We start from the raw sequence: 21,962 nt of genomic DNA, 5'->3' as shown, positions 1-21,962 counted from the left end.
GCTACGCTGACATATGCTCAGTTATTTTATCCCAATGGCATTTGATATGCAGAAGCTTTATATATTCACCTTGAACAAAAGGGCAGGTAGGATGAGATTAAAGAAAGAATGGGGAAATAGAGAAAGTCACCTGTCCTTTGATTCCACCCGAGTTTGTTTGTGACATCTGGGTTTATGCACCACATCTGATTATAGAATTCAATATGGAATCGTACAAGCTGATAGAAAAAAAAATATATTATTTTTAGCGAAAGTATTTACATTTAAAGCATCATTCCACAATAAGAAATTGATTGTGTAAATTATTCATAATATTTATAAAAAGATGATTAAATATATTCATATAGAACACAAATATTAAATAGAAATCATTATTAGATGTCATGGATCAGACAGAAATATTTTTACTGCTTAAAATGGGCCATGCTTAAAAGAGTGTAAATTAGGTTTTTACCACTTTTTTATTAAACAATTTAAATAAGACCTACTGGTTACTGTTGATAGAGCACTAAGTGTTGGAGATTTCTCTAATACATTAAAAGCTGTTGCCCTAATGTAGACTCTACAGTGTCAAATACTTCAGCATCATTCGTCGCACCCAAAGATAAACTACAGCGCTTTACAACTATAGGACAGGAAGAGGCGAATAAATGTATTTCTGCATCTTAACCAACAACGTGTTTATTAGATCCTGTACCCACTAAATTACTGAAAAAGTTGTTACCTGTAGCAGAAGAACTGCTTCTCAATATTATTATCTCGTCGTTATCTTTAGGTCTCATCCAAAAACCATTCAAGCAGTTATTAAGCCTTTTATGGGAAGTCATGGCTTAGTGGTTGGAGCATAAAATTGTGGGTTTGAGTCTTGGGCCGGCAATATCATGACTGAAGTGCCCTTGAGCAAGGCACAGAACCCCCAACAGCTCCCTGGGTGCTGCAGCATAAATGGGTTAAATGCAGAGCACGAGTATGGGTCACCATGCTTGGCTGGATATCACACCACTTTTATTAAGAAACTAGATCCTAGTGAATTGGCAAATTACAGAACCATTTAAAATCTTCTGTTTTTACAAGTTTTATGAAAAGTTGTAGTATATATCGTATTAATAGTTTTACTTGATCTTAGTGCTACGTTCGACACCATAGATCATGACATACTGATAGATCGATTACAAAACTTTACAGGTATACAAGGTCAGGGATTAAGATGGTTTAAATCCTATGTGTCTGATCACTATCAAGGTTTATTTAAACTTGGAGTCATCTCACTTATCACCAGTAAAGTATGGAGTGCAACAAGGATCTGTTCTAGGTCCTCTGCTATTTTCAGTATACATGTTGCCCCTTGGTAATATTATTAGAAAATACGGGATTAGTTTCCACTGTTATGCCAATAATACTCAACTATATAGCTCAACGAGACCAGATGAAATTTCTTGGGTGATCAATAATTTTCTCCTATTACATTTTGATAAGACAGAGATATTACTTACTGGACCAAAAAAAAAAAAAAAAAAAAAAAAAAAAAAACAATAAATACACATAATCTCTTGGATTACAATTTGCAACTAGACAGATGTACTGTTACTTCCTCTACATTAAAAAATCTGGGTGTTATATTAGACAGCCAATTGTCTTTTGAAAATCATATTTCCCAGCATTCTTCCATCTTAGAAACATTGCCAAGCTACAAAACATGTTACCTGTTTCTGATGCAGAAAAGTAATTTTTCCAGTTTGTTTTTTTGTGTTGTGTGTGTTTATGTCATCCTCGCACCTGCTTCAAACTCCACCAGGACACTCTAATATCTCATTACCGGGCCGTTTTACACTAAACGCTCCTGCTTTCACTTCCGTTTTAATTACAGAGGCTTTTTCAGAGGTCACATGAAATGAGCTTTTAATTAGTGTCAGCCATCAGTTGATTTCCTCTTTATTGAAGCCGTCTCTCTGGATACCTCTTTGTAGTTAATTGGATCAGAGAAGCACTCACAAATACACATACAAATCACTGTCAAAAGTTTGCAGCAGAAGAAAGTTTGTCAAACAAAAAGAAACTAACAAATATTTGAAAAGATGGCACGCTTGACTGCCAGGAGTTTATTCAGTCAGCACCTTTTGTTGCATCCTCCTTTAATTAATAAAGGGCCATTAAGCGCTCGTTAACAAAGGGGGATAATATACAGCCCCAGCTGGTGAGGGGGGAGTGAATAAAATCAGAGAAAGAGAAAGGAGAGACGACCAATTGGAAGTTTTACAAGATAAACGGGGTTATAGAAAAAGGCAATAATGGAACTATAACAGCATGCGTAGCTGAAAAGACTGACTCTAACTCAGTCAGACATGGAAAGATAAAAGACACGACACATGACAAGTGTGGGAAGAGATGTTTGTAAAGCCTCACGTACTTCACTAAAAATGTGATGTGGCTTATATATGGTAACACTAGGCTTGGGAGCATGAGAAATTACTTGAAATCTTTCAAAACCCCACATTTTGTTTATGCACATTCTAGATAATGCAAACTATGAACAATATATTATAATTTTAAAATAACCTTATTATTTAATAAACAATAAAAATACTGTTAATAAATCAGAACTCGAACCCTGGCATACAGCAAAATATTTACCTTATATATACACACACACACACACACATACACATAGGTATAGATTACAGTTATTTACATTTTGTAAAATTTTTGATAAGAGGACAGCCTGACCAAGCCACACTGATGATGAACAAATATAAAACAGAAATAACTGCAGTAATGCCAGATTGTCAGGTCTATTATTCCAGGCAGAAAAATTGAGTAAAACTTCAACAAATGAAAACAAAATTTTGATAAAAGGAATCAAATGTCTAGGTTTTGTCATGTTTCCTTCCTTGTCATCCTCCACCTTAAATCTCAACTCCTTGTTAAGGAGACAAAGACAGATTCTCAAAGTGCTGCAATTACAGAATCCCAGGCTGCAATTCTATAAGAGGGAAATGGATTTCTCTGCCCATCTGTGCTATATGGCCAAACCATGAGACCTGAATATAAAGCACTGACTCAGTAAGAAAATCAACCACCTGAGAGCGCTTTTGGCCAACATTTTCCCTTTGGCTTTGTTGTAAAACATATATATCGTTGTCTTTTATGGCTCTCTGCAATAATGCCGCACAGACTCCTCAAGACAAGCCTCTTTCCTTTAGAAGACGATACCTCCTAAAGCTCAAGGACAGAGAGAGGTCAGGAAACCATGGCAGACTTATTTCTACCTGACCTTGAGAAGTTCTGAACGCTAATAAACTTAAATGAAAGAGCTCTAGATGTCCATTTTAGACTTCCACCATAATGTACTGAACTGGCAACACATAATAAGTGAATGGCCCATGTGTCTGACAACCCAAATACAATAGCGACACACTCTCTACAAGCACATTGCTGGTTTATAAACTAATAAATTTGTGGCTGTTACCTCTAAACGACACAATAAATAACCAATATTCCTGAATGAATGACTTGACCTTAATGTCCAGGGAGAAAATTGCGCTTTTCACGAAGAGGCTGGAGATCAGTTTCACGCTAAACTCAAAAGACAGATTCCCAAAGTGGCAATTACCGTTTTGATATCCGTTCTGAGAGGAAAAAAATGGCCGCAATCCTTTCAAAACTCCAACTGAACAATTACAAGGTTGTATAAAGGAAGATGGATCTTTAAAATGCAGTTTACGAAATGAGAGCAGGATACAGAATAGCTTTTAAACTAATATATGACAGCTAGCTATTATTATCGGTTGTCTTCACACTCAGTTCACACTTCTTTAGGGTTTTCAGCTCATCTATATTTATATAGGAAAGCGGTGTTAATTTTGGTCATTACATTTACTTTCTCCGACACGCTTTCAATGACCTCTGAATTATAGAATGACACCACAAGAGCATATTCTATAAAGACTCCAACTCCACAATCTAATCCATCAACACACTTGTATTTGACATAATGAAGGAAGAGCTTGAAATAAGCAATTATTGAACCATCTCCTCGATTTACAGCCATCTGCACTTCACCTTCACGTGTAACTTTGACTGTGGAAGAGTGAGAAGTGCACGAACGTAAGGTAGAATAAAAAAGTGCAAGAAGACAAGGAGAAAGTGAGACAGAGGTCTGTTGCTCGAGGCACTTGATCCGGTCCGGGTGTCCTCTCGGATCACCTGACAGATAATCCATTAAATGTTCCAACTTGCTGACAGGTATAGATTTCAGAAACACACACTCACACACAGCTTAATGCTGTAATTATCACTAGTGGTTTAAAAACCCATTTTTATTGAGGTACTCTCATTTACAGACAATTATTGTGAAGCTCAATCAAAAATAAGATAAAAAAAAAACATTTGTAAATATACATTAACTTTAAAAATACATTTGAGATTACAAAAAGCTAATTATATTTATTGTGGGCCTTTGGCTTTTAAAACATCTTCATGACAGGCACAGTATAAAAACTACACCACTTTGTGTTTATAAAAAAAAAAAAAAATGCAAGTGAATATACATCATGATGCATTTGGGATTCACAATTTCTTTTTTAAACATGTAATACAGAATTGTTTCAATATTGAATTTACTGTTCAATAAATTATCATTAAGCCAGAAATATTGTAGACAAACAATCCTTAACCTAGAGTTGTACATTTTATACCCATAAAAAAAGTCTTATCATTCTTATAAACAAAATAAACCTTAAATCAGACTGGGACGGTGAGATTTATTTCACAGTTCAATCATATATATATATATATATATATATATATATATAGAGAGAGAGAGAGAGAGAGAGAGAGAGAGAGAGAGAGAGAGAGAGAGAGAGAGAGAGAGAGAGAGAGAGAGAGAGGTTCTCAAATACACTATTGTCCCTGGAAAAACTGGACAAGATGCCCAATGACTCTAACTGGCTGGTACTGTGTGTTTCAGCATGAAGCTTTTCAGGCGTGTGTGTGCGTGATGTGTGTAAGGCTCTGTTTATATCATGTGATTCTGGCCACAGCTCTGTTGGTGAGGTGTGTAAGAAAGGTGTGTGTGAATAAATGCATTTATTTCTTGGCAATGGCGGCAACAGCTTTCTTGGCGGCATCATCAAGGTCACTGGCAGAGGTGATGGGCAGCCCACTCTCAGACAGAATACGCTTCGCCTCCTGAACATTGGTTCCTGAACATCAGAACACTTTGGTTAGAGGGGATCTTTAAGCCTTCACTTTCATTTTGACACACACACACACACACACACAGAACCAGGTATGCGTGGTATATTCTATTGGAATATGTTTAGGTCTAAAATATTATGAATTACATAATTCAAAATAAAATATGTATAATGTAATGTAATATAATATAATAGAATACTGATCAGTATCCATCCTTACATTAAGGCCTAACAAAGAAATCTGGCTATGGTTTAAGAAGGAAAAAAAGGTTGTTTTCTCAAAATGATTGGCAGGGCTGAGTTTGGGGAGTGTCTCTCTGCTGGTTTGAAGGTGCAGTAGTGTTGAAAAGGCTTTGGGATCCTTCTATTGGCTGAAAAGGACAGGAAGCGTTCTATTGGTTGAATTGTAATGGGGCTGTTCGTCCCATTGGCTGGAAATGCAAGTGCTGCATTCACCGGCCGGGGGGACATGTCGGTGCCAGCTGCAGACGTCCCGACTGAGCACACACTGTATCATTTTGCTTAGGCTGCCCTTGTGGTCTCTACAGTGACTCTGAATGTCACTGAACTCTGGCCCCCCAACACAGGGCCAAGGCCCGGGGCCAACCCCATTAAACAAATCAGAAAACTAATCCACAGGGGTCAAAAGAATGAAGATAGACAGAAGTAAAGGGAACAGAAGTTGTGAGATGTAAGTGAAGGAATAACAGACACATGTGAGAGGTGTGTGACTCTGCTGAGCCTCAGCGAACAGCTTTAGATGAGAGACGTGCTGATTTATTAGGTGAGTTTGGAGCTTAGGGAGAAAAGCTCTCATTCACACAATGTGTGTGTCAAAAACAAGCCTATAAAAAATATTTATTTGTATTTTTATTAGTATTATTATTTTACTTTAAGCCTCGTACACACACGGGGACGATTATTGTGTGCTTATTGCTGATGTTTTTCGACACGTCTTTTGTGTTCATATCCAAATAATTTTCAATGTCGATGAGCCGAGTGAACGTGCAAATTCACTCCCTGACATTAGATGGCGCTAAATTAAAAACAGAAATAACCCGGTAGTCGCGGTCGCATTTATCATGAAACCCTTTGTGTTCAGACACTATTGAGACCAGCTTCTCCACATTCATCTTGCCTCGATGTATCTTCTTGGTCTACTTACTTCCTCTAAGACAGTATTTAATGCAGCACATCAAACCCCCCAAGCACAAAAAAAAAAAAAAAAAAAAACGAGCCCGAGGCGTTTATTAAAAAAAATTAATAGGTGGAAATGTTATGTATGCACACTCACATCTGCACCCTTTGTTTATTCACGAGGCGTTAAATGTCAGAGATAATCGTGCGTGATATTCATCCCTGGTGTGAGCTTTTAATTATTTTATATTGTGTTCAAATGACCGACGAAGATATTTGAGCAAAATGCTGTTTAATAATTATTTGCTTTCCATTATATTCCATTATAAAAATTTACTTTTAAAAGAGTAATACAAAAAATAAAATATTTAAACATTTTCCATTACATTTTGTACATTTAAAAATAAAAAGTGCTTTTTTTTTAAAAAAAAGAAATTTTATTATTTCAGCATTTTTAGACTGATTGAACTTTCCTGTATAATTATTCATATACTTATTTGAAAAAAAAATTCTATACATTTATGCTATTATATATATTTTTAATAATTATAACTATTATACATATTTTATTTAATATTTAACTTTTTTATATAAAAACTTATTTAAACATTTGTCTAAACTCTTGTATATTTTATATAATAATGTATGTTTACTTTTAATATTATTTCTATAAACATTATATTAAGTTTTTAGTTGAACAACACTTAAATATGCATTTTCAAATGTATTTAAATTTTAATATATTCATGAATTAAAATTTACATTATACAGTGTACATTGTACAGTGCTAGAGTAGAAAATGACAAGGAAATAAGAAAAGAGGGGGAATGAAATCAGATCATAATGCGAGTCAGGCTAGAACTCGCAGCAGTCACATGAGCACCCCAACACCATGGATCAATATGCAAACTGCTTAACCATGATTCCAATTATTTTATGACCCATGTGGCCCTAAAAAAATGTTTGCATGAATGCATCATCCTGCACATTTGCCTTCATATAAATCTGAATCTGAGCTAAGCTACACACTTATAAATCTAAAATATCTCTATGCCAATGCACAAGTACCATTAAACGTACAGGTGTGTGTGTGTGTGTGTGTGTGTGGTGTTGTCTTGCAGTGTAATTATGACAATACTCGCTCTCTCAGGAGGGAGGATGTTCTAATCAATAGCAGCTTCATGAGGAATTCAATTACCAGCACCACTTAACTACTGATATTTCAGCGCTTTTGTCCGCTTGCACAATAACTCATTTCTAACACGTCTCCCACATTTGGCAGCACAAAACAATCAATTGTATAATTTCATTAGTGAGCAGGGCCGTGCGCTGGGAGTATAGAATATCTGCCGACCGCCGCTGCTCCACAATGCTGAGTCGTCTGAGGGCAGCGAGAGCAAACCTAAACAAATGCCACGAAAAATACTCCTACACGCTGAAAGCTATTTTTTTTCCGCTGCCTGGTGGATCTTAGATGGCCTTTTGCGAGTCAAATCTCTGCATGCTACGTATGTGTCTGAATAAGTTCTGTATGTGGTAATATCTCATACACTGCATTGATCTCAGCATCTAGGAACCGACACACACACACACACACACACACACACACACACACAGGTCTGTACTCGCTCACTGCCACTAGGTGCTGCAAGAGACTAACTAAACGCCAAAACCAAGCCCAATGACACTGTATGATTTAGCCTATGCCTCTGAACAAAGCTTACATTAGAATATCTAATGTTTAAACATACATACTCATTATGGAACTGACAGAATATGATTATGAATAAGCATGCGCATACAATAATAATGAGCTCTGAAAGAAGCTTTATCAGAAATCTACCGAAATGTGAGTTATCATTTTAATGTATACAGCATTATCTTGACACTACCATTCAAAAGTTTTGGGGTTAGGGTTAGAGTAATTGTTTTCATGAAATATCTTCATGGAACATGATCTTTACTTAGTATCCAAATGATTTTTGGCATAAAAGAAAAATCAATCATTTTGACCCATACATCGTATTTTTGACTTGTGACTTAAGATTGGTTTTGTGGTCCAGTGTCACATAGATGCTTCAAAGCTCTTCATTGTAGAGAATACTACTACATTTTACCATATAAAAATTCCTACTGAAGAATTTCCTAGATTACACCTCTACATTTGCTGAGAAATGTGCAAAATGTCAGTAATAACTAAAACTAATAAAACCTTTTATAAAATCCCAAAGATATGATTAGCCTTTAATTATTTTTATTTCAAATAACTTTTAAAAGAATATGACTCATATATCATTACATTTTAGAAGACTATCATGAAGAAATCATACTTCTGCATACTTTTCACATGCAACAGTAATTTTATGATATTTCTGGTACAATCAAGCAAATTAAAATTCAAGCTATTTAATCAAGCTATTAAAAAGAGTATATTTTGTATTATGTCTTGTCTGATTACAAATTCAATGTATCTTTTTGCATCTATATGCATAGCCAAAAAGAGTATCAAAATAAATCAAATTATCTCAGATTTAATTTTGCCCAATGTTTTTGAGTGAAAAACTACTGTTGGCCTGAACTGAGCACCATTGATCCATCATGCTGAAGAACAAAACCAGGATCTTATACCCAAACAGGATGCTTTTTGTATGTTTGTATAAAGGAGCTGATTGTGGAAAATTTGGAAGAAGAGAGTACGTAGAGGTACATGCACACACACACGCATATGTACCTGAAGTCTTTCTTGGAAAGGAGGGGCTTATGGAGAGGCTGGGGCAAGAAATGGGCCTGAATCAATAGGCAGCTAATACAACTTAACTCTAAGCTGGGAACCATCTTATAGCGATCTGTCAGACATGATCAGCCACAGACAGAGAGACAGAAGAGAGGATCGATCTGTAAGCAGCATGCTGCCACTAACACCCATTACTGAGGGCTTTCAGGCCACTGTGGCTAATTCACTTTCCCAGAGAGGGCAGGCGAATCTGAGCCACTATTGCTTCAAGGCATTTTCATTTGGATGGAAAATGTTTTGTGAAAATTGGGTGCCAGTAATTACTTTTGCACTATGTATGAAATCAAGGCTTTTAGTCTTTTAATATAAAGAACTAGTTCACCCAACCATGTTTTCACCATGAGTCTTCTGAAGCCATTTGATAGCTTCATTTGAGAAAAAGATAAGTGGCATGGCCCTCTTGACACCTGACACCTCTTTTTGGAGAAATTGTGAGAGAAGCAGAGATGTCTGGGAATGAATCATTCTCTTGAATCGTCTTTTTTAAATGAATCCGTTGCACAATTATTCATTCAAGTTTTCAAGTTTATCTCACTAACTTAATGATTTGTTTGTAGCAGTTCACAGAGAGCACATAAGCTGTATGGAAAAGAGTGAACAGCTCAATTTTTAAAGTAGCTCTTACTGTGTTCTTCTTGAACAATGAAATGTTTGGCAGGCAAAATAAGGTCAGTTGTCTAATGTCAATAGTGTAGCAATGAATGAATCCCAGCTCACAACTTAAACTGTATTCAGTGTCATGTCTGGCATTTTGCCACCATATTGGCCCACATGTGCTTTCCCCCTGAAAGTGTAAATATTATTAGAAACTACAAACAATACGTATTTAATTGTGCTAAAAATCTTAGTACTGCTCTTGTCCTATATTTAAGCAGTCATCATCAGAAGGATAGGTTACAATATGGACAAACGAGAGGGAGAAAATTAATGTAGTGGAGTATATGTCTCTCTCCAGGCAAAACGACTCCGCTGTTTTCTGCCAATTATCCTAATGGCCAGATGGGAGCAGGCCGAGGCCTAGTGTCACATGAGCGCGTAGCATTAGCATACACAGGTGAGAGGTGCCTGGCTCCTCTGCTCCTCTCTCTGCCACCAGCGAATGCTGTGGCATTATATGTTTGGTAACCAACAAACTCAACAAACTCTACACTTGAAAGACACGGGTTTGAATACACCTAAAGGTTTTACAGGGCACATTTTAAAAACTAAGAGTTAAACGACAAATTTTGATTCAAAAATGGTGAATTTTGGTATAAATGTTATTGTTTGGCCACACCCACCTTCGAGCCTGACCACCAGAGGAACCTTGAGCTCCAGTTCTCTGCAGGCCTTGGTTATGCCGTTAGCAATGATGGCACAGTTAACAATTCCTCCGAAGATGTTTACCAGGATAGCCTCTACCTGTGGAGAAAAAGGTTAAAAAAAGCCTCTTTATAAAAATCAAGTTAACATTTTATATGTGTTAGCAAATGCAGTGTTTAAAGGGATAATTCACCCAAAAATGAAAATGACCCCATGATTTACTCACCCTCAAGCCATGTATATGACTTTCTTCTTTCAGATGAATACAATCGGAGTTATATATAAAAAAATGCCAAGTTTATAGCCCAAAAAAGTGCATCCATCCATTATAAAAAGTGCTCCACATGGCTCCAGGGGGTTAATTACACCACATGAAGTGAATCGATGTATTTGTGTAATATTTAAAACTTTATAAAATGTAATCATAGCTTCTGTTAACTGTCGTAAGCGCTTTTATGAGAGAGCTGCGTTCTAGTGGACGACATAGGATGCAGGGTGTAGCGTAAGCTCCGGTGAAAAGGGACAAACGTGGAAGCACAAAAAAAAAAAAAAAAAAAGATCCTATGTCATCCGCTAGAACACCACTAAAGTAAAGTCTAGTAAATACGGATATTTTTATTTATTTTTTTACACAAACCCATCGATTCACTTCGAATGGCCTTTATTAACCCCCGAACCGTGTGAAGTTATTTTTATGATGGATGCACTTTACTGAACTTCAAAATTCTGAACACCCATTTACAGCCATTATAAAGCTTGGAAAAGCCAGGGCATTTTTTAATATAACACCAACTGTATTTGTCTGAAGGAAGAAAGTCATATACACCTAGGATGGCTTGAGGGACAGTACATTTTCATATTTGGGTAAACTATACCTTTGAGCAGGTAAATAGGCAAAAAAAATAAATAAAATAAAATAAAATAAAATAAACCTTCAGGGTTCTCTCATTATTTTAACCAGCAAATGTATAAAAACCATAAAAATAAATACTTTTCAATGCAGTTAAACAGTTTAGAGTTGAGGATAACAAGAAAAACTCATATTGGTATTATAAATTGGTATTATTTATAAAATGTTATAACAGTTTTAATATTTCCAAGATTTCCATGACTGGAGAAAACCCTGCACCTCATATGAATAAAGACAAGCTACCTAATAGGCTATTAGCACTAGCATTCTAAAAAACCTTTATGGGGCTGGAAAAGAGATCTGAGGTGCTTAAGTCCTGAAATGAGCAGCCCACCTGAGGATACTGGCAGATTCACACATAATCGCTGGTATTAACCTTACTGGTTAGAAACTGGAGTTCTCTATTTTGTGAATTGTATATTCTCAACATGAATTCAGGCACTGAGTAAGGCAGTGGCAGTTGTCGAGGGAGGCAGGGGAGGCACAGCTTCCCCAAAATTTTGAGGAATTGTAATTTCACAGTTGTAATACTATAATGTGAAAACGACGCTTTTCTATCCCGACTGTGACAAATCTGCTGATGTAATTACAACTGTTATATTATAGAGAAGGAGAGGGGGAGGCCGGGGAAAAGTTGAGCTCTCGTGCCTCCTTTGGTAAAAAAAAATTGCTAATCAGCATTTAGTGTTCATTTACGGCGCTGAGAAGTGTTTAGAAAAGTAACCTCATAGTGGAGACCAGCCTCCCTTCTGGTGTTCTCCCTTCTGGAGATGTAAATTTCATGATTTTGAATGTCTCCTGCTGCCACTGCGCTGATAATGTAATGTACCAAGTACTTATGAGTAGCGATCATTTGATTGCGAATATTTGATTGCCGACAGATTTACCAAGCTGTCATTCAAACAGTATATCTTCAAACTTAAGAATGAAGGGAGATAAAACACACCTAGGCTGGATATAGGCTACAGCAGGCTCTCTTTTAACACACTTTTGAGAAGGGATGGATGTTTGCTTCAAGTGATAAGACAGGTAAATGAAGTTATATTATCTTGCTGTATGTGTTGTTTTCTTTACGTTTTCTGACTAAAAGACATTTTAAAGTAGTTAAGAAAATAATAATAATAATAATAATAATAATAATAATCTTCTCTATTTTAAAACCCACGAGCCGCCACTGGGGCAAGGTTTTCTAAACGCTGCAATTTTATTAACTCTATTATTTGTTGCACTATTATGAAGTCACACTAGACATTGGATATAGCTTATACTTTTTAACTGAATACTGTTTTTGCATTACACATAATCGTCATAGCTATATAAAAAGTACTGCAACATTATTAACATCCTGCATTTTTAAGTAAAATTGTCAGTAAAAAATGTAATAATAATAATATTAGTAACGATAATATAAAACAAAATAAAAACGCAAATATTCCATTATGAAGTGTGTTTATTCTGCATTAAGTAACAATTGCCAGTAAATCCATAATAATAATTAGTGCCGTCAAATGATTAATCGTGATTAATCACATCTAAAATAAAAGTTTTTGTTCACATTATATGTGTGTGCTGTGTATATTTATTTATTCATTAATCTCGATTGATTGTTTGACAGCATTAATAATAATAATAACAACAACAACAACAACAACAATAATAATAATAATAATAATAATAATAATTATTATTATTATAATGATAAAAGTAACAACATTAGAAAATAAATAAGATGAAATAAGACAACTATAAACAGTTTTAGACAAAAATGTGTAACTATAAAATAATAACCATGTAATTATTATTATTAAGAATAATAAATATAAATTGTCCGAATTTTAATATAACAACTGATTACTGTGCAATATGTCACAAACAAAACACAATTAAGGTTTAATGCTTTCCAGAACTAAACATTTTCGATAACTGCATATAGTGACTAGTTTCTTTTTTGTTTTGTTTTTTACATTGCATTCTGAGAGGTTTTAGGCAGGTTCAGTTAAAATGCAATCATCTTGACAGCCCTACTGACAGCTCTACTGACTGAGACACACCCAGGCACACACTGAGAGAAAAGGCAAATCCAAGATCTTTACATAAAAAGGTGGTGAAAAAATCTAAGATAAATCCACAGGCTGACAGACAGTAGAGGTGAACAGACTGAGACAGAAATAGATACAGGCCGAGACCCGCAGACAAGCAAGACAATGCCTCCACCAACAGGTACATCCCCACCTGGCTGAGCTGCCAGATGCCATATCCACATCTTTACGAGATATTGCAGGCAGCTAGTGTTTCATTGTCAACTTGTGATATAAATAAATCCACACTAAAACAAATGAAGGAGAACACGTCTGTAGTGCCTGTAGTGTAGCTGACAGAGTAAAGGGTGCCCAATGCCAGAGTTTCCAGCATGTGACCCTGAAACAGCACATTCCCTCTCACAGTCAGATGAGTGTGGGGTCTGGTGGTGGATCTGACAGACCGGATGGAGACAGAAAGAAAACGTGTTGTAATGTCCAGCTTCTGATGCTGGACCACCACCACACTGAAGCATGTCACCCTGACTGTGCGTGACAGACTACAACTCGTCCAGCTTTTCTTTTTGTAAAATAAAATAAAATACAATTTTTAATCTAAGAATTTTCTTATGTGCAATTATGAACAATTTTCAATGTGGTCTTGAGACTTCTGTGTCCAACTGTACATAAAATACCTGACTGAAATACAGGTAAATAATCAATAATAATTGTAACTCAAGGTAACAATAAAAAAGTGATTTGAAAAGTGAAAACTAGGAAATACATTATTAAGTTTTGAAATACTGTAAATTTATGTTTAAATTATGTGATTAAAGTTATAGCATGTAGATAGAAAAAGATTACACATTGAAAATGAGGTAAATACAGTTATAAATACAAAAATTAATGTCACAAAAATTAAAATATTTTAACTTAAAAATAAAATAGAAAATTTGAAATGCATATATATATATATATATATAAGAGAAGGAGATGATACAAATTAATGCTGTTCAAATCCAAGCAAATCCAATTAAACCTGATTAGTGATGTCACTTCTTCTATGAGTCACATAAGCTCTTTGTCATTCCTTCCCAGCATCTTTAGGTTTTGCTGTTCATCAGGTTTTCCCTACACTCCTCACACTGACACTAGAAGGCAGCACAGATCCAGGAGCAACAGCACAAGGCCTCATTCTCCACACAATAGTGTCTTCAGCAGCAGGACATTTTTCAATTCATCCTTTATTGTGCACAGTCATATTTCTTCCTGTCATGCATTTTCTATTGACATCTATGTATATTAATGATACAGTAAGGCATGATTTATGCTTTCTTGTACATGAGTAAATGCTGCTTCGTAAGAATATAGTGCACTTCGCTCAAGCTGCCAGTGGGATTTATAAAGAAAAAGAACAAATGCGATAGAAACTGTCAGAGGGGCAGGATCTTGTTTTCTTATTTTTCGCAAACAAACTCATTTTGCAGTTGGAATGTCGGACTGCACCTCCAGGCTCGCACATTCTGAAGCAAATTTACTGCATATTGCATTAAAAGTAGAGCATATGCAACGCTGAAAGCAGACCAGACTTTGCTTATGACAGAGACATGAATAAAACAAGGCTGAATGCACTATAGGTAATGACACTAAGGTCCCGTCCACACGGAGACGCATTTCGCTGTATATGCATACATTTCTTGTATCATACAGGCATTTTGTCCACACAGATCCGCCGTTTTGGGAGTCAAAACGATATTTTTTGATACTGTGTCCCAGAATGGATTAATTCTGAAAACGCCACCCATGTGACAAAACATGAACAAACACGGAACAAGTGTCTTTAACATTAACACAGATTAATAAACGTATTGTTCCATGTTCGTTTGTATACCGCATGCGCACAGTCCAAGTCTTCTTCGTTTTTAGCATATCTCTGTGGCAGAATTACAGAGCCACCTACTGGTCTGGCATGTATACTACATCATTTTGTGGTTTCGTGTAGACGCAGATATTTCTTGAGACGAGGAAGAAAAAAGATTGGATTAGGGAGAGCTCTGGTTTACAGTTTATTTTGCTAATGTCAGCTGTCCACTTAGATAACAACCAGTTCTTGCTTTTCATAGCTGCAATAATCCAATTAATCTATTCTTTGTTAAATGCAATCTCAATTTAGATCAATTTATAGCTGATTAAGTTAGTACAATCATGTTTGGTCAATAAAAAATAAGCAGTTCAATACAGCAGCACAAAGGACAAATTCACTGACTTGCCTTCTCTACCTCTCTCTCTCTCTCTCTCTCTCAAAAAAAAAAGTCTTATATGTTCCAGCCAATATCAGTAAAAGACAGAAAACAACACATGGGGTCCTGAATGCAATTTTGAGGAATTTTCTGCATCAAAATAAGCAGAGAGGTGGTTGAAATATTATCAAAGCCCTTAAGCATAGTAAACTATTCTCTGCTGCTCTCAGAGTTGTTTTTTGTCTGCATTAGCTGCCAGTGGGTCTAGTATCACATGCTTGTTTTAGTTTACATGAATCACGACTTCTAAGAAAGCTGGGAGAAAACTGCATCAGTACAGTGTCCCAGTTGGTTTTCACTTTTAAGAAAGCAGCCTACTTTTGATTAGGCCTTTTAATCTTTATTTGCTTTGGAGTATCTTTTGTTCCGTGGAGAAGTTCTCTGTGACATGAGACGACTCTGGCGTTGGCACTGGTCTGTCATTAGTTTCCTCCAACGTCCCTCTGTGATGTGTTTTAAAGCGTTGGAACAATAATCCCCAAAACAAGATAAAACGAAAGCAGTTTGATTTCAAAAGGGAGGCAAATCTCAATTAATAAGCTGCTCATTCTAAACACCGTTGTGTTGCTATCAGCACTAGGTGTGTGCTCGGGGAGCACTGGCATTATCATCCAACCACACATTGGCAGCTGTGCTCTCAGAGAAAGGGGTATCTACCACACTGACCAGTGCTAATCAATCTGGGGAAGTGCATCTGTCTTTTGTTAATGCTTAAAAGAGTGAAAACATCGCACCCTATTAGCACCATTGTTCTGGTTTATCTGCGTAACACAGGTTTGTTGCGTTAGCTTTCAGTTGTTTTTGCACCTTAGTCTCTTAGTTGATGTGGAATACTCCAATAAGCTAGAAGTCAAAGGTTAAAACCCAACATTTTCAAATGAAGACGGGCAGCTGAAAGGAGGAGCGAAAGGGGAATTGTTTGTTTGTGCACAATAGAGAGGCAAAATAATGGCGTTTCTATAGAGGTGTAGACGGTTCTAGATGAATTTCATGCGAATTGCTTCCTTAGCATTAACTATTAGCAGTCAGAGCTTTTGAGGAAAAAAAGCTACATTATCAGAGCTGGAAAACACTTCTGATGGACAAGCATGTGCCATGTGAACAGATTGGGCTTCATATCTCTCATCCAAACTTGGCATAGTCATAGAGATATGAAAATACTATTCAAATATTTTGGCAAATTGTAAGCTTAGCGACAGAAAAGACAGATAAGAAAGTTAATATGCTTTTTTCCTTTTTGATATCTACATCTTTTGGCTCTCTTCGTTTGGCACAATCTTATCAAATCTAGAGGCTATTTTTCCCCTCCTGCTAATCCATTGCCAGTGATTCTGCCGTTCCTCTGGAGCAAAGAGAAATAAAAAAAAAAAAAGGATGGGGGGACAGAAAGACATGGTTTGGCCCCAGGCTGTTATTGAGGGCTCAGATTAGGCCTGGCACAGGGGATAAGAGAGAAATAATTATCCAGCCTGCTGAAGCATGACAGCTTCTCTCTTCACCCAGAGTGAAGGAGATGAAGCATTATGTCAAAAAATCAGCTCGCAAAACACAGACACATCCTGACACCGCCATTCCGAGTATCACTTCGTGTTAGGAGACACTTGAGAACTGCCGGTCGACTTTTCTTGATTGACAGCTTTAACGGGATCTTTCTTCCGCCTTGTGGTTGGAGCCGAACGTATCGAATGCGTCTTGGTCAACACAAGTTTCAGGATGTCCAGATTTATAAAATGGAAGAAATGGTCACATTTGGGATGGCCCATCTTTCTCAAAAACATAGTTTCATCATGGTACAACAGTGACCTTAGGATCCTATGATTTCCACAATGTAAAAACCTTTATATGGATCTTTGGGAAGAACTGTACCCTTAAGGTCCCTCAATTTCCCTTGTTCTAAGAATCTCTCTTCTCCGTAGAGAAACGAAATTCATTGTTTTTCCTTCTCAAAACTGAAAAATCAACAGCGGCTGTGGGGTCACGTCTTTCACCCGCCCCGCCACCACCACGTGAAGTTGCGGTCAGATGTGTGTGGCTGCCCTCTCCATCTTTGCAGGAAAGAAAGAAACCAATCAAAGCTGAAATGGATTTGCAGCCAGAGACTACAGACATTGACGGAGGGGTGTGTGGTGTGTCCTAGTGAATTGAATCCTGGCTTTGGCCATATCCGCTTCAAGGTCTGTGTCTCTTGTGCCTTAGTGGTGGGGTTGTGAACTGTGACAGCTACCGATTCAGGCTGAAGCATATCAGAGATGAGCTAGACTATCCTTTCAGACGGCACGCCATTCAATTCTCTCTCAACACACATGACTCAATACGGTCAATAGAGAAAAGGACAGACTGAGCTTCATGAGGACGGGAACACTCATAAGGGTTTTGATAGCTCATGATGCACATGCATAAACACTCGAGACACTGATATCAGCAAGTTTCAATTCTGTTGGTAGAGATTCAAATCACGGAGATTTGATAAGATCTAAAACAAAAGTTCACCCAAAAGAAAGACTTTTAATTGAAGCGATAGCTGACTCAAGCTGCTTTACACTTTCAGTGTGGAAAGAAAGAAGCCTGGAGAACCAGCATGTCACACCTGGTTAGGAGGACACCATGATTTGTGCTGTCTGGCAGAAAGGGGCTATAAAAGCCTACTGCCGTCTGCGTGTGTGTGTCTGAGTTCCTCTGTGCTTTTAAGTCTCATGTTTATTCCTGAATGCGCAGAAGCCAAGTGAGTGCCCATCACAGCTCTATTTAAAATCTGAACTTGGATGCAGGCTCATTTATGAGCGAAATCTAGAGGTCTCAAAGGTCTCCAAAGACAATGTGCTGCAGATATGAAGGAGGAAATGGAGAATAGTGAGCTGCCTAGTGAGATGGCATTCTGACATATCAAGGGTATGGCATAGCCAAGGCGATCCCAGAATGCATTGCAACGAGCTCTGTAAAAATCTTTTCTATTAAGGTGGATTAAGTGAGAAAAAATTTAAATCAATTAATACTAAAATCTAAGAATAAAAGACAGTTCAGCATAATTCAATTTGTTTATTTGATATAATATTTATGTAAAATATCATATCAGCATTTTGAAACATCATAGGTACATAGATGTGGAAAGTTATTAAAACACCTAATTTTAGTCAAATTTTAAGCCAAAATGATTAACCTTTGTGACTATCCCAGAATACACTGCAACAAGCCCTGCCGGGGAAAAAATAAATAAAATAAAAAAATAACAAATAAACCAGGGGATTGGTGGATTCAGTGCAACTAAATACTGAAACATAAAAAAAAGTCCAGAGTAATTAAAATTGCATTACTTTACATAATATTAGCATTTTCTACATATTTTAAATTGCATATTAAAGCTGTTAGCTTAGCAACATGATAACAAGAAAAAATACTGAATATTAATAATAATTTAGAAATGTAAAAACTTATAAAAAGTCATCCTGTGGCCCCAAGTTTTCGGAGTCCTCCTATTTGAGAACCAGTGATGTAGAGTCCAAATCAGTCACTTATAAGGGCTGCATGATGGTTATAATGCTTCCTTAAAAGGCACCTGCCTACTGTATGTAGCCATTAGGCAGCTCACTGTGATTTGGGACAGAACACCATTCCTACAACAGCTGTCCTGATATTTCATCAGTGAAAAAATGAGAGTGGAAAAAAAATGTGACACTCAAAAACATGCAGTGGCACTTTAAAATATGCAGAAATTATAAAATGACAGGATAAAAAATGAGAGTGAGCAAGCAAGCATGGCGAGAAAGCTGACACATGTCAGTCAAGACGGCAGATTTCGTTTCCTCTCATGAAGCCTTTCGTTCATGCACACACACACACACACACACACACACACACTGAGCCGCTGTGTTGAGCAGCTGACATCAGCAGACAGTGGCGGGAACATTATTCATCCCAAAGAGAGACATGCCATCAGGGACAGACAGACATAAATATCCCATAACACCCTCAGAGGGGTTAATGTGTGTGAGTGTTGAGACAGTGGAACAGAGATGTTCAACAGACAGTAAATGTATCACACATGAACACATGCAACACTCATACACCCATCACTGTATGCTGAATACAGAGGCAGTTTTATGGATTTTTACTGTCACTTTTGGTCAATTTAATGCACGCTTGCTAAATAAAAATAATAATTTTGGATCTTTGGAATAAAAAAAAAAAAGATTTTCTGGCTCCCAAGACTAGTTTTAATCAACTGAACTGGTGCTCAGTTTGTTCAGTTAAAATACAAAATCTAAAAAAAATAAATAAATAAAAATAAAAATACAAAAAAATAATAATAATCTAGCTGCTATTCACTAATCAACAACCTGCATTTGACTACAAACTCTGAAATATGAAAGTCTGCTTCTTACATTCCTGGTCGATAAAATGAAGTCACATTATGAAAGTAAAGTGATTTGCACATGCTGTTTGCTGTTGACATGAAGGCGCATCTAACTCACCTTAACCTTCCCAAAGAGAAATTTAGCATCTACAACACCACATATGAAATCTTCACCTCTTCGTGATAAGCCAGAAGTGTCAGACAGACTTAACCGAGGCCACACAGCCCTCGCGCACACACACCATACACACACACACTGGCCTTGAGATCCCCTAGCTGTACTGGAGCTTACCTGTGTGTATACAGTTTCCCTTGACAGGCATGGGTAGAAAAATTTAAAGTAGTGCATTTCCTCACAAGACATCTCCAACATCTACTTCAATCATAGAGTTTTGCCAAAAGTAGACTGCGGTACTGAGCTTTGCTGTGAGCCAGAATTACTTAAAAAAAAAAAAGAGGAAATGCATAATACACACAGAATGGCATACATAATCACCTCTGAGACTCAGCGCAACAAACCAACACTGCATATAAAAGACCGACCCTCCTACTTTGTTCGCAACGCTCCATGGCCAATCAAAATTAATTTATTCTAATGTATTCGCGCAGAAGGTCAATTATCCAAATGATTCAGATTCAGACTGCTCCGGACCTTAGAAGCCAATGAGGCATCTAAAGGGCAGCTGTGTGCTTTTTTTGCAAGGCAAATCGTCCACTTTTAGTTACAGTTTAGAGACACGTCTCATCCTTTGTTAAAAATGACACTTGCTAATGGTCGCAGAACCATTCTTTAACAACAGCTGTGAAAGTAGGCCTATTAACCATTAGCTGGAAGTGGTAGTTATTGCCGGACAAGGACGGGAAGTGAAAATCAGTTATGTTCCATTAAAAATTTATGAAATGAGTATGTGTAGTAGTAAATAGTTTAAGCTACTTTGTATTTATTAAGTCTACACAGTTCTTCTTATCTATATTCATATATGGACCATTCATCAAAAAAAATGAATAAATAAAATAAATAATTACATATACCTTTCCCTCATAAAAACAAACTTTATGAGGGAAAGGTATATATATATATATATATATATATATATATATATATATATATATATATATATATATATATTTTTTTTTTTTTTTTTTTTTTTTTTTGATATAACAAATATAGGTTGACATATAGATGACCACATAACCGACTGGATGCTACTCACTATATCATAATAAATTCCCTGTTATTGGACATTTGAGGCTAATAATATAAGTAATAATAATTAATAATAAATTAATAATTATGACAATATTTGACATTATAAGTGAAAACAGCATTTAAAAAATGTAGCATTAGTACAAAAAAGATGCAGCATTAAAAAAAAAAGAATTAATGAAAATTAACTATTAACAATTGTCATAATTAAAATGTGCATTAAAAAAACTATTCCAGTACAACATAAAAAATAAACATAAAATACTGAATAAATAAATGATTCATATTTATTAAAACATTTGGCAATATTTAGTAACTGAAAATGTTTGCATTCATCAATTTTTTTTTTTCAGTTTTAAAATAAAGATTAATTTAACAAATTTACTGCGTGTAAATGCAAACCATTCATTCTGATATAGAAGTGCTTATACAAATTAACATGATAGCAGATCTAAGGGCATTAATAGACTTTTTAATATGTTTTTCAAATATACTGTAATCCCTCACACATTCATTATGTGTGTGTGTGTATTGTATTTGCCATATGCATTTATAGCCCCGATGATGAAGCAAAGAAACAAAGTGTGCACAGGATAATTCACTTTTCTGCCACCGTTTACCGTGCAAGGCAATTTAGCAAGGATGAAATAACCCCAGAGCATTTTAATCCAGATAGATGGAATACTATTTTGATATGGCACTTTGGCCCTCAGCAGAACCCACTCTAAAAATAGCACCTTTTAAGAAC

General features: G+C 36.3%; 1 protein-coding gene across 1 annotated transcript in view; it reads right to left on the bottom strand.

The window, feature by feature from the left end:
* Positions 1-4,291: 4,291 nt before the first annotated feature.
* The window catches only part of LOC113055171 (succinate--CoA ligase [GDP-forming] subunit beta, mitochondrial), a 77,725-nt gene continuing 60,054 nt past the window's right edge, over positions 4,292-21,962 (bottom strand). Inside the window, exons 9-11 of the mRNA XM_026221200.1 lie at positions 10,407-10,527; positions 4,883-5,201; positions 4,292-4,789 (exon numbers count right to left, since the gene is read on the bottom strand). Coding sequence (XP_026076985.1) covers positions 5,086-5,201; positions 10,407-10,527 — 237 coding nt within the window. The 3' untranslated portion in view covers positions 4,292-4,789; positions 4,883-5,085. The remainder of the gene's footprint in view (positions 4,790-4,882; positions 5,202-10,406; positions 10,528-21,962) is intronic.

This window comes from Carassius auratus, chromosome 36 (genome assembly GCF_003368295.1).
Source record: "Carassius auratus strain Wakin chromosome 36, ASM336829v1, whole genome shotgun sequence".
Classification (NCBI taxonomy): Eukaryota; Metazoa; Chordata; class Actinopteri; order Cypriniformes; family Cyprinidae; genus Carassius; species Carassius auratus.
This window is presented reverse-complemented; position numbering and strand designations above follow the sequence as displayed.